Source organism: Eucyclogobius newberryi, unplaced genomic scaffold (genome assembly GCF_026437365.1).
Source record: "Eucyclogobius newberryi isolate DKJ021-1_F unplaced genomic scaffold, fEucNew1.0.hap1 SCAF_1, whole genome shotgun sequence".
NCBI lineage: Eukaryota > Metazoa > Chordata > Actinopteri > Gobiiformes > Gobiidae > Eucyclogobius > Eucyclogobius newberryi.
Genome location: NW_027315723.1, coordinates 27044620 through 27056405, shown reverse-complemented (window position 1 = coordinate 27056405; position 11786 = coordinate 27044620). Strand labels below are relative to the sequence as shown.

Sequence of the window (11786 nt, the reverse complement as noted above, 5' to 3'; positions counted from 1 at the left end):
ATCCAATAATTTATAGTATTTTACATAATTAACTGGAAGATATTTCATGCACAGGACAGAGTGGACCACCCCTGCCTCCTGCTCGAAATGTGGCATTTGAGGAATGCTGATGCACACTTCCTGTTTCCTTGCAATCAGGAAATGGCTGGGTTTAACCCGTGCTTGGTGGGGCCTTTCCACTGTTATCTTCAAGATAGTGTCTAGCCCACCAGACAAACCCTCAAGGTCTGAGGCTTTAGCGCTTCCTGCTGGCACGTCCAAAACCTGCGGCCTAGAGTTACTATTTCATTTGTCTTTGTATGAAAACACAAAGGTATTGAAATATAATATATATATTCTGTTTATACATTGTAAAAACGTCTGAAATAACATAGCTACAAATGAGAAAACTATGACGGAGTTCTTGAAATGTACATCCTTTTTGTGGCAGGGTTAAATTGTGTGTCCAGAGTTCTTGTCATCTTTGGAAACAATTTAATGTATTTTCTGTTGGTCATCCAAGGCCGTAGCAGTTGTTATGGCTGTAACTCATACTGCCCCTCGGTGGCAATGAGGAAGTCATTGAGAGTGTTTTGTAAAAACTCAAAAGTTGGCCTCTCTGCTGATTCTTCTTTCCAGCACATCATCATTATCTCATAGAGTTCTTTGGGACAGCCCTCGGGACACGGCATCCGGTACAACTTCTCCAACATCTTCACCACCTCAGGGTTTGTCATTCCTGAGAAGAGGAAGAGAAAGAGGTAGTGAATCACTATCTTTAGACTATTACAGTATTTGTGTATTGTACAGTGTTTCTTTTGTTTACCTGGATATGGTATTCTTCCATAAGTGACTATTTCAGTCAGAAGGATCCCAAAAGACCAGACATCAGACTTGATGCTGAACGTGCCATAATTTATGGCCTCTGGAGCCGTCCACTTGATTGGAAATTTAGCACCTAATAATTAGATAAAACACGAGCGGGCTACACAGTGAGAATGGGTTCATGGTGTTTACTGTGGTGGTGTTTGCATTAGTTTTAATAATGCAATTGCAGTGTGTGTGTGTGTGTGTGTGTGTGTGTGCGTGTGCGTGTGCGCGTGCGCGCGTGCGCGTGTGTATGTGTTGAGCTTTTGACAAGAGCCATATTATTAGTATTATAATAGGCTGTTTTGTACATGCAATAGCCCTGTATATTTATGGTCTATGACAGGGGTGTGCAAACTGAGGGCCAAATGTGGCCCTCACACCAATCTCAGGCTTCCTGCTAAGTTGGCCCAAACAACAAAAAATAGTACTTTTTACTGTAAAATTGGAAAGATGAATACATGTTTATGTTATACCAACCTAATATTAATGTCTTATTAAAGGTGTGGAGCCTCGTCAAAACTATGTCAAATGCTACATTTCTAATGGTTCACGTCATTGTCAGGTTGTTTGTGGTCCTCTGCTCTGTATAAGTTTCAAAATGCGGCCCTCAGTGAATAAAGTTTGGACACCCCTGTTGGATTAGTTCAACATTGCAAACCTTCATGTGCCGTATATTCAGTATCGATGATTCGTGCCAGGCCGAAGTCTGCGATTTTACAGTGAAGAGTCTCATTGACCAAAATATTGGCAGCACGAAGATCTCGATGGATGTAGTTTTTTATTTCAATATATGCCATGCCCTCAGCAATCTGCATGTAAACAGTAAATAAAAAGTAAATCCATTGGTTACTTTGTCATGCCTCCAGACTTGACAAACTTGAAAACCAAAATGAAAAATTACAAATTGGCCAGTTTTATTTTTAGAGCAGTTTGTATGGTTTCCTGTCCGGATGTTAATAACTGACGTACGCTGAGGCTTTCACAATTCACAAGCCACAAAACACAGTATCGTTCACACATATTAGGCTGGTGACACTATGTTCTCCAAACGCTCTGTAAATAGACTTGAGGTTAGTCAAGTCGGCCGCGCTTGTCTTCATAATGTTATTTCTGGAATATTCTTAGTCTAGCTGCAACAACAAAGTGGATTTTTTTTCTTAGATTGGGAACAGTTTATTAACATCCGATTGGTTGATTGGATTTGGGGTCAATAATGTAGAATGTTTTTATATATATATGTATGTTAATTAGAATAAATGTAAATGTTTCTTTCATTTCTAAAACTAAATATATTCTTTGGACACAACAAAAGATACACACCTGGGCGGACATGTCTATTAATTTAGTTAGCTTCACATTCTTGCCTTCACTGGATTTTAAGAACTCCAGAAGACAACCTGCAAAGAAGAGGAGACAGCGCAAATGAGAAAAGATCTGTTTAAATCTGTTTTAATCTTTTCCTGAGGAGGTTCACAAACGCTGTGATATCCTCTCCCCTGAATACTGACGTAGTTCCTCATTGGTCCTCACCGTTTATCATGAACTCGGTTACTATGAGGATGGGTTCTCTGGTGACCACAGCGTGAAGTCGCACCAGTCGCTCGTGTTGTAGCTGTTTCATCAGGTTAGCCTCTTGAAGGAAGGCCTCTGGCTCCATGGTCCCCTCCTTCAGAGTCTTGATGGCCACTTTCTGTGTGTTCTTATAGAAGCCTGAAATATACAAATGTACAACACGTACACAAGGGCAGCAAAAACTAAATATACTGCTAAATACTACTGTTTTGAAGGTTTATCATGTGACAAAAATGTATATCAAATGAATGTCATATTTTTGTCATTCATTTATGTTTTTAATTATTTATTTTTAACGTTAATGCTAATTTAGACTCGTATTTGCCTTGGTTTAGGCGCTGTAATGTTTTTATTTAGACTAAAAGTAGTAAATGAAGTCATTTACAGTTTTGTTTTTTTCATTTGACTGAACATACTGTGTTCAAAAGTGGCAATTGAAAGATGTGCGAGAAGCTTCTGCTCTGGCAATGTTCAAATCTCGACTAAAAACTGTTCGGACTGAAAAGATTTATCCGTCTCTTAAAGTGAACTAATTTTTTATGGTTAGACCGATTGTATTGTGATTTTAATGCACCATTTCCGGTTCTGTAAAGCACTTCAGTTACTTTGTGTACAAATTCTGCTCAACAAATAAACTTGCCTTGCCTAAACAGTTAGTTACCATGCAGTTCTTCACATACAACATCATACATTGCCCAGGATGTCAGTTCAATTTCAGCCCTACATTGCCCAGGATATCAGTTAAATTTCAGTCTTACCCATCCAAACCTCTCCAAACTGCCCAGCGCCAAGTTTTTTCACCATTTTCAACGTCTCCCTGGGGATCTCCCACTCATCTGAAGCCCACGGTCTCTGCGGGGGCCTGGGTTTACAAGGAGCAAGAAGCTGCTGACACAAGCCGTCTGTTGTATCTGTAAATAATAATACATATATCTACATTAAGCGTGCGTCAGGTGAGGATCAACTATTACCGGCACACAGGATATTTCATTTGCATGTGGTAGGTCTAAGTTCCTCTTGAATATGAGCAGTTTGAGTATCACAACACAACTTACGGTTGTAGTATTTGACCAGGTCTTGCAGGGACACAAAGGCGTTTGAAGGAGTGATGTAAAAACCTCCTTTGTCCAGACTGCGGATCTTGTAGTGTTTTACCACGTTTCCTTCCTCTGGGACACAGTCTCTAACTGACAGAGAGAAAGAGCCTGAAGAGGAATTTGTGTTATTGATGCAGCTTTATGGATCTTTATAGTTGAGATAAAATGGAATGTCTTTGTTACCTTTAGCGGTCTCACTTTCTCTGACCAGAAACGACCCAGGCTTGTTTCCTGGAGCTAAAAGTAGTCGTTCAGTTTCTCTTCGACTCATGTCTTTGAAAAACCACCTGTAAACAAATATAAAACAAACATCAGACATGCCGTTTGTCACACACACATACTGTTGCAGGATATTACTTTTCAACTTCGAGTGTATCTTCTCTGGCCACATAATTAGATGGTATAAAACCTTCCTCTCCAGTTACCAGTGAGCACGCCACCCACCAGTCTCCATTACTGCAAACAAATACACACACTGTGCTTTACGACATGTACAATCTATCGCTTTAGAAGCTACTGAAGTATTTCATATTACATGTGAATGTTTTGTGTTACTCACTCCTGCAAAACCTTGAGTTTCTCTCCCTTTTTGAAAGGTAGATCCGTGCTGTTTGATGCCACGAAATCATGTTGAGCCACATACACATTATTATCTGAAAGTGAAAATAGAAATATGTTAGTTTGCTTGTTGCTACTCAATTGCAGAAATGATTTTTTAAAGAACTGGTTATGTGCTACTTTATTATAATCTCATCTTGTCCTTCAAGCATGCAAAGGAAGTCAAAGCAGATTGTAATCGCAGAGTTCAACTATCTGAGTTTGTCATAGTTTTGCATAGCACTACAGACACTACGTTTTTACTTTCTTTTTTTTTTTTTCTTTAATTCCATTTTTCTTTCATTTTTACATAAAATTTGACATTAAAAAAATCACCATTATTCAAATATGTGTCTCCAGTCTTTCCCTATTGAGAGAAAATACAAATAAGTCCAAAGGTTTAGATGAATAACTAGAACCAGATCGTTTACTTTCATGTACTTACAATATGATTTGAAGAGTTCAAGGCCTGATGTTTCTGTCTGTCCTTGCTGAAGCTGTAATCCTTCTGGCCACTGCAGGCACAGCCCATCCTAGAGGCTTAGTAGAAGACACCTGAAAAACAAAATAATTAGCATTATATAATCATATTCTTTTGATTAATTTCCAGTGTAAAAAAGTTACATTGTGTGAGTGGATGAATATTCACCTTTCAGTCCTCAGGCGCTGCTCCTTCTGCACAACATAAATGATGCTTTTAGTTTCTTTATTATCAGAGCAAACCAATGATCTTCTAAAAGAGGAAATGAAGTTTAATGTTTAACCACAACGATGCTCAGAAGAGACCTGAACTACAAATAGATCTTAATGGCAAGTTAACCGAGCATACACGACATACAGATAAAATGTCAATAAAACATTCAATAAAACAATCAATAAAATGAACAATTACATAGAAACACAGTTACACTTGAGAAATAATCAGACAAAATGCCAACGAGAGCCTTAGAATAATAAATTAACCCAGACATTAAATACAACATTTTGATACAGCTCGGCAGTATTTTCATTAATAAATACATACATAAAATAAAAGGCTACAGACCTTAGTCTTTTCCTGTGACTTGATGTTAGTGAAGTGGTTTTCTACTTCCTTATGAATGTCTAATCAGCTCATTTTCTTCTCTCTCTCTCTCTCTTTGCTCCTCCTGTCAGAGTGAGAGCATCTCCCCGGAGTCTGCACATGAAGCCTGATATTAGCACATTTGGTGATTATATTATAGACCCTGCTGTGTCATGAAAGAGTTCAACATTCCAGAACTAAGGCAAAATGAAAACATCCGATCTAAAGGCAAATGGTTTTAAGTCTTTATAGCAAAAGATAAGTGACAATGTTGAATTCCCAGGAGATAAATATCAGTGCTTTTTGTTTTTTTAAGGATTTTTTTGACCCGCAGGCTTCATTAGACAGGACAGCTGAGCATGAAATGAGGACGAGAGAGAAGGGAGGACATGCAATAAATTGTCAAAATCAGGATTCAAACTCACGTCACTGCAGCCGGCTGCATGTAGAGCCTGGTATGTGTGCTGCCACCTTAACCACTCCACCACCGGACTGCACTAGTAAACCATAAAATTGTATACGAGCCTTACAAAAAGTATATATATTCGTAGATAAAATGAAGAACTATTGTGGGCTCAATATTTGAGTATTACAGTTTTTTACGATTGAATAAACACAATTTTGACTGTTTTGTTTTAATTAGCAAAACCCTGCACACAATTAGCACAACCACAAACCCAATTATCAAAACACCTTAGCTCCTTTGGAAAATGAAGCACTCTTGTAAAAACTCTACACTAATTGATCAAAACCATATTTTTTTACCATATGAAACACACACGTTGCATATGACTTAACTATGTTTGCACCAGTTACACACCAGTTACACACCAGTTACACACCAGTTACACACCAGTTACATGCTGCTGTGGAAAACCTTAAACACTTTCGGCTAATTCTGCTTCTAAGTGCATAGAGTCGTATGGGTGAAGTACACAGTGAATTTGCAAAACATGGCTCGGATTTGCACAACTGGAAACACAATGTCTTCTCACACTTTGTGCAATACAACACACACAGTGAACACTACACACACTTGTGTGTGTTACTGTAGACACAACACAGGACACAAGACTAATGCCGTTGACAGTGTAATTTATTTTTTTCCATATACTCAAGCCAACATGGCAACACAGTTTTCATGAACATTACATTTTATCCAGTACAAAAAGAACCCTCCCAAACTCCTCCCCCTCCTCCTCCTGCTTGAAGTCTTCCTCTACCTCCACCTCCACCTCCACCTCCACCTCCACCTCCACCTCTGGCACGGCCGCTGCCTCCTCCCCCTTCTCATCCTCATTCTTCCTCTTCCTTTTCCTTCCATTTTGGTTCAGTTTGGTGAACTCACCTGCTGCATTTTTATAGTGCTTAAACCTGATTGGTGTGTCTACAATTAAGCGATCTTGTGTTTGTGCGCCTGATGACAGTATTCAATGGATTGGCACATGGGTGTGGTCATTTGACAGTCAGTGCTTTAGAATTGCAAGAAAGTGACATCTTGATATACTTCTGTGTCTAAATACATAGTGTCAAGTAGTACAAGTGTGTTCAGTGTTGTAAATCACTGTGTGTATTGTTTTGCACAAAGTGTGAACTGACTTATTGTGTTTACAGTGGTGCAGATCTGAGGCCGAGTTTTGCTCCTTGAGTGTAAGGTTTTGATAATTGGGCAAAACTTCAGATTTTAGTGTTTATTCAATTGTAAAAACCTGTAAACCTAAAACCTAAAAGTGTCTTTGGTAATTAACTAAATAAAAGACATTAGGTAAAAACACAATTGTAAATAATTTCAAACCAGGATTTGGAGTGGGTTTTTACTTGCTAAAAATATGTTTCATATATTGTGATATTCTGAAATTAATCACAGTTTCTCCATTGAAATTAGTCTTGGAAGTTTTTGTTTGAATATTTTCAAAGGGTTCATTGGCTATTATTATTAATTAGCTATGATACGAAACACTCTCAAAAACACAGGCCAATCAAACCGTGTCTTTTTCGCGTCTCTAAGTTTGTCCTTAATAAACAGTACAAAATCCTGCCACTAGATGGTGCCAGAGGTTTTATAATAATATAATATGCGTGATAGTCTGGTCTGGACCGTGGAGCTGGAGCTGGAGCTGGAGCTGGAGGGTGCACCGCACCTGCTCCACAGACATACAAGAACCTGCAGGATATTCACTGTCTTTTTGTATTGGCAAAAGTAAGAATTTTATTTGAAATTTGCAATACTGACAACAAGGGCCGGTCGAAAGGCTTTCATGACGTTTTGACTGTAAGTGGGCAGACTTAGATCAACTTATGAAACATTGGTTGCACGAGTGAATAATTCTGTTTACAATGAAGTCGTCATTGTCTTACTTTTGTCATGCCGCGTCTGCCAACAGAGCACTTTTCATGTAGCTATGCTTTTCTTCTCCTCTCTATGCTCCCGTGGCTCGTGGTCAGCAGCAGAGGGCGGCACGAGGCCCCATAGAGCCGTGCGAGGGCCCATAGAGCCGTACGAGGCCCCACAGAGCCATGCAAGGGCCCATTGAGAGCCATGCGAGGCCCCTGCACTGCTTTGCAGGTAAACAGACTTTCATCATCCTGTCTTATATGACCTTATAATATATGATCTTATTACACTATTCACGATATAATCTTCAATAGTCATGTTGATAGAAACTGTTGATGAAGCACTGCCATTTACCTGCCAGACTTATTTAAATTTCAAATTTATATTTTTAAATACTAGATATGATATCTTCGTAACATATTGTAGTACGTGTTGTTTGTCACTCTCAAAGTTCTTTACTTTTTGTGAGTCTTTAAGTTGAAACAGTTTCAGTCTTGTTACAAAAACTCAAAGGTTATTTTGAAATATATTATATTTTCTTTAATTTTCTCGTTTAGTTTAGTTTTATAAACAAAACAAAAAGGAAAAAATTCAAGTTAGATTTTTAAATGACAAACTTATGAAAATGTAGCCCTCAGTCCTGTTACTTTAACCATGCACTAGACTGTATATTACTTCCGTTAAAACATACAATTTTCTTGGTTTTAATTTTTGCATGTCTGTTTGGATTTAACTTTTTATTCCCATAAAAAATACTGCAATAGTTGTATCGCTGGTGCAATACTTACTGAAGTAATTTACCTGTAATTTTCTCTATCCGTATGCTGCACTGTCCATAGCCACGAGGCCCTCTTTTGTATATAGCTATAATACACTTAAATCAATTATATTATATTAGATTTTTTATTTTAACACATTATGCTAGATTTGAGACTATTTTAAAGTCATTTATCTTGTTTTTTTATTGCATGTATTTATTCTCCCGCTGTTCTTAAACTGTGCGTTGCAACACTACAATTTCCACATTGTGGGACAAATAAAGGTGATCTGATCTTAGTAACAGGACAAAGGTAACAGGACTGATGATCTGTCCTTTGATTTGCTTTTACTTTCAAAACAACAGCAGCAGCCTCCATGTTAGCAGCTCCAGACACTGTGCACAGAGTGTGTAGGCTGCATGTCGAGAGGCTTTACACACAGGTCATTTAGGAAACAGGACTGAGGCTCAGAAGTGACCGAGCCTGTTTTCCTCCAAACATCATCACACTGACAGTGAAGCAAAGAGCCGCTGGGTCATGTGACCTGAGGGGCATTACAGGCTTGATTAATTGAGATGAATACATTAAACAAAGAAAATTATGCACACAAGAATTCAGGCTTGATTTAACAAAAAATATATTTTTACAAAATTGCACAAATGACTCCAACATTTAAGGCCTGCAAGATATTAATCAGGAAAAAAGACCTACCTACAAGATTATTCATCAGGGGAAAATGCATTTTTGCTTTAGCCATTATGTATCGGAAAAGTGTGCTGATGTTCATAATTAATGAAAATAAAACAATGCTTTTTGAGTTTGACACAATGCAGCTAACCAGGCCTTTCCTTTCCTCACACACAATGCTCTGAAGGGGATTTACCCATACTTATAATCCTTGGAAACCACCAACACTAAACAAAATGCCCCTGCGTACTTAAATAGTACATTCTCTTGCCACACAACAATGAATACTCACCATATTAAATTATTAAAAGGGCATTTAAGGAAGAAGCAACTTAAACAAATATTTGCAACATGCAAGTGCAAGAGACAATCAATCTTACAGCACCGGATGTGTTTGCTTCCTATGGGGGGCTTTATACAACACGTAACATGGGGATATTACTCTCTGGGCAACACTTCACAGGTTTTTGTTTGGACCACCTGTGCGCTGTGTGGGGACTGTAGTTCAGTAAACACAGGCTGCAGGTGCATGCTGAGTGTTATTGAGTGAATCTGGTTAGTAACTGCTCCTTCTCTTCTCTGGTTTTCCATCAGGCCTTGTTTGGTTCCCAGGGCCTGGCGGATGCTTGTGTACAGCTCGACTGGGGTCCCCCGACATCGCATCCTGCCTGCAGACGGGGCATAAGTGGCCCCACAGGATAACCTGAACAACGGTGGGAAAGAAAGGGAACGTGGGTCTCCTTTAGTTATGCTCTGCTGGCCGACGGTGAGGCAAAAGCGGACATGCTGACCACTAGTCCATCATTAATAATGTGAGTGTGCACGGCGTACTTCCTTTATCAATAAAAAACATAAACTTTCACTGTGTTTTTCTGTGCTTTAACGTAAAAGACATACATAACCAGATAATTTTAAATATTATACCCACATCATTGGCAATAAAATAAATACATAGAAAATAAATATACAGATTTCCCTTAAACCTACTTAATGCTAACTAAATGTAATAAATAAATACATAAAAAATACAGATCTAGGCCTCAAACACACTGAATTTGAATTCCCTCCAAATTCACAAGCGGCCCCTTTTGGACTTCCTGCCAGTGTGGGAACCATTTCTGTCGTCTCTCACACATCAAATACAAGAAGGTCCTGATCTCCCGTTTGGCTTCAAAGTGTCAAAAAGCAGGGCACAATTGGCCACTTAAATGTGTTAGAACGTTTGCTTTCCTCAGGGATGAGAAAGCTTCACATTTCCTATAACTTTACTCAAACATGTCACCTGAGCAGGGACAAGATTGGATTAGCTGTGAAACTGTGAGAAAATGTATCCATATTTAACTTAATATGAAAGTATAGTATCGTAATGACTTCACCAGTTGCTGCAAAGGCCAGTGCAGCTGTGAAGGGTTGCACTGAGGTAAACATAGCGGAGGGAAAACCCCTTATTCTTATGCTCCGGATAACGTTCCTCACTCTTCCCAATGTTTACCGTGGAAATTACAGAAGGCCAGCAAGCAGGTGCTTCCTCAAAACTCCAAAAAGTATTATTTTATAAGATGAGGGTATTAAACTTCTCAAATTCAATCAAAAACATATTCTCAGATTATTACTTTAGCTCTCTGTGCCTCCACATACCTCTCATTATGTTGTGTTCATCACAGTTTTACAGTGAAATATGAATGTTGGTATTTCATGTTATTCATCATACTTCTGGTGATGCTTTCAATCCGTGTGACACCAATTACACAAGTCAGAAGAGCGCCAGAGATCGTGAATATACATTTCAGGGCTTCACATCCATCACTTCTGCCATTGTAGCCGCAGAGTGAATACAATGGAAGTCACATCTGACTAAATCTGTTCTAACAACGCTGCTGACATCACCGATAAAAATAGTTTGACCCATGAATAAACCTCTGAACTTTTGGCAAACTACATATGAACTCTTTCCATTCAAATAACACGGCTGTTTTGACATCACACTTTATTTATTTCACAAATAAATATTACAGTACATTGAGTGGTGCAGATCATCATGCCACAAAATATATATAAATATATATCCTTTTGCAAAAAGTCAATAAAGACTAAGCCTGTGCAATTAACAGCTTGAAATGGTGTCTGTAACAGAAAAGTGACAAGTGTTTGTTCATCATTCATTCATTTATTTTCTACCGCTTGTTCCCGTTCGGGGTCGCGGGTGACTGGAGCATATCCCAGTGACTTAGGGCCGTAGGCGGGTACGTCCTAGTCGAGGGGTTAACACAGAGACATAGACACACAGAAAAAACATTCACTAGGGGCAATTTTGAGTTGCCAACACTTGCATGTCTTTGGACGGTGAGAGGAACCCGGAGAGAACCGGAGACTTGTTTGACAGTTTTAACACTTCAGTATTTTAAATCTCAGTGCAGCATAAACTAGAAAAGGTACGCGAATTCTGTATGTATGTATAGGACACACAATAAATATTCACATCACGTTTGATAAATACTCCATGTTGACAGGCGCTATTGCAGATTCAAATACTAAATGTATTTGACAAGTAATAGCTAAATTACGTGTTTTATCAATTAAAGAAACAGCTTAAAACCACACATTCCAGTTTACAGTAAAGTAATGTCACAAAAAAGTAGCTTTCTTTTCAGTTCATTGTATTTTAGTATCTTATTTGTCTACTTCATTTTCAGAATCTACTTCATCTCCATCTTTTCCATCCTAAGAAACGATTCTCTTTTTCTTTTCATCATAGTTTTCTCTGGAGTGGTCTCAGTTTGTTTAAGAGAATCTCTTTAACTAAGTATTTAGTCATTTTTGATATTGTT

At 38.4% G+C, this 11786-nt stretch overlaps 1 protein-coding gene across 1 annotated transcript; it reads right to left on the bottom strand.

Moving 5' to 3' along the window:
* Nucleotides 1–4662, bottom strand: blk (BLK proto-oncogene, Src family tyrosine kinase). Its single transcript, XM_072442066.1, has 12 exons — nucleotides 4561–4662; nucleotides 4452–4482; nucleotides 4078–4171; nucleotides 3876–3974; nucleotides 3702–3805; nucleotides 3477–3626; nucleotides 3180–3332; nucleotides 2380–2559; nucleotides 2170–2246; nucleotides 1508–1658; nucleotides 806–937; nucleotides 1–718 (listed from the first exon to the last, which is right to left on the bottom strand). The coding sequence occupies exons 1-12, from the start codon at nucleotides 4645–4647 to the stop codon at nucleotides 516–518; spliced, it is 1461 nt and encodes a 486-aa protein (XP_072298167.1). The 5' UTR covers nucleotides 4648–4662; the 3' UTR covers nucleotides 1–515.
* Between the last annotated feature and the right edge of the window lie 7124 nt (nucleotides 4663–11786).

Bases quoted from the DNA above. Each gene is read 5' to 3' on its own strand.
- blk (XM_072442066.1), bottom strand. From the start codon at position 4,647: ATGGGCTGTGCCTGCAGTGGCCAGAAGGATTACAGCTTCAGCAAGGAC. The intron at 4,172-4,451 runs GTGATTTTTTTA...TTTCACTTTCAG, and splicing joins AGACACATATTTGAATAATG to ATAATAATGTGTATGTGGCT. The intron at 2,247-2,379 runs GTGAGGACCAAT...TCTTCTTTGCAG, and splicing joins AACCGAGTTCATGATAAACG to GTTGTCTTCTGGAGTTCTTA.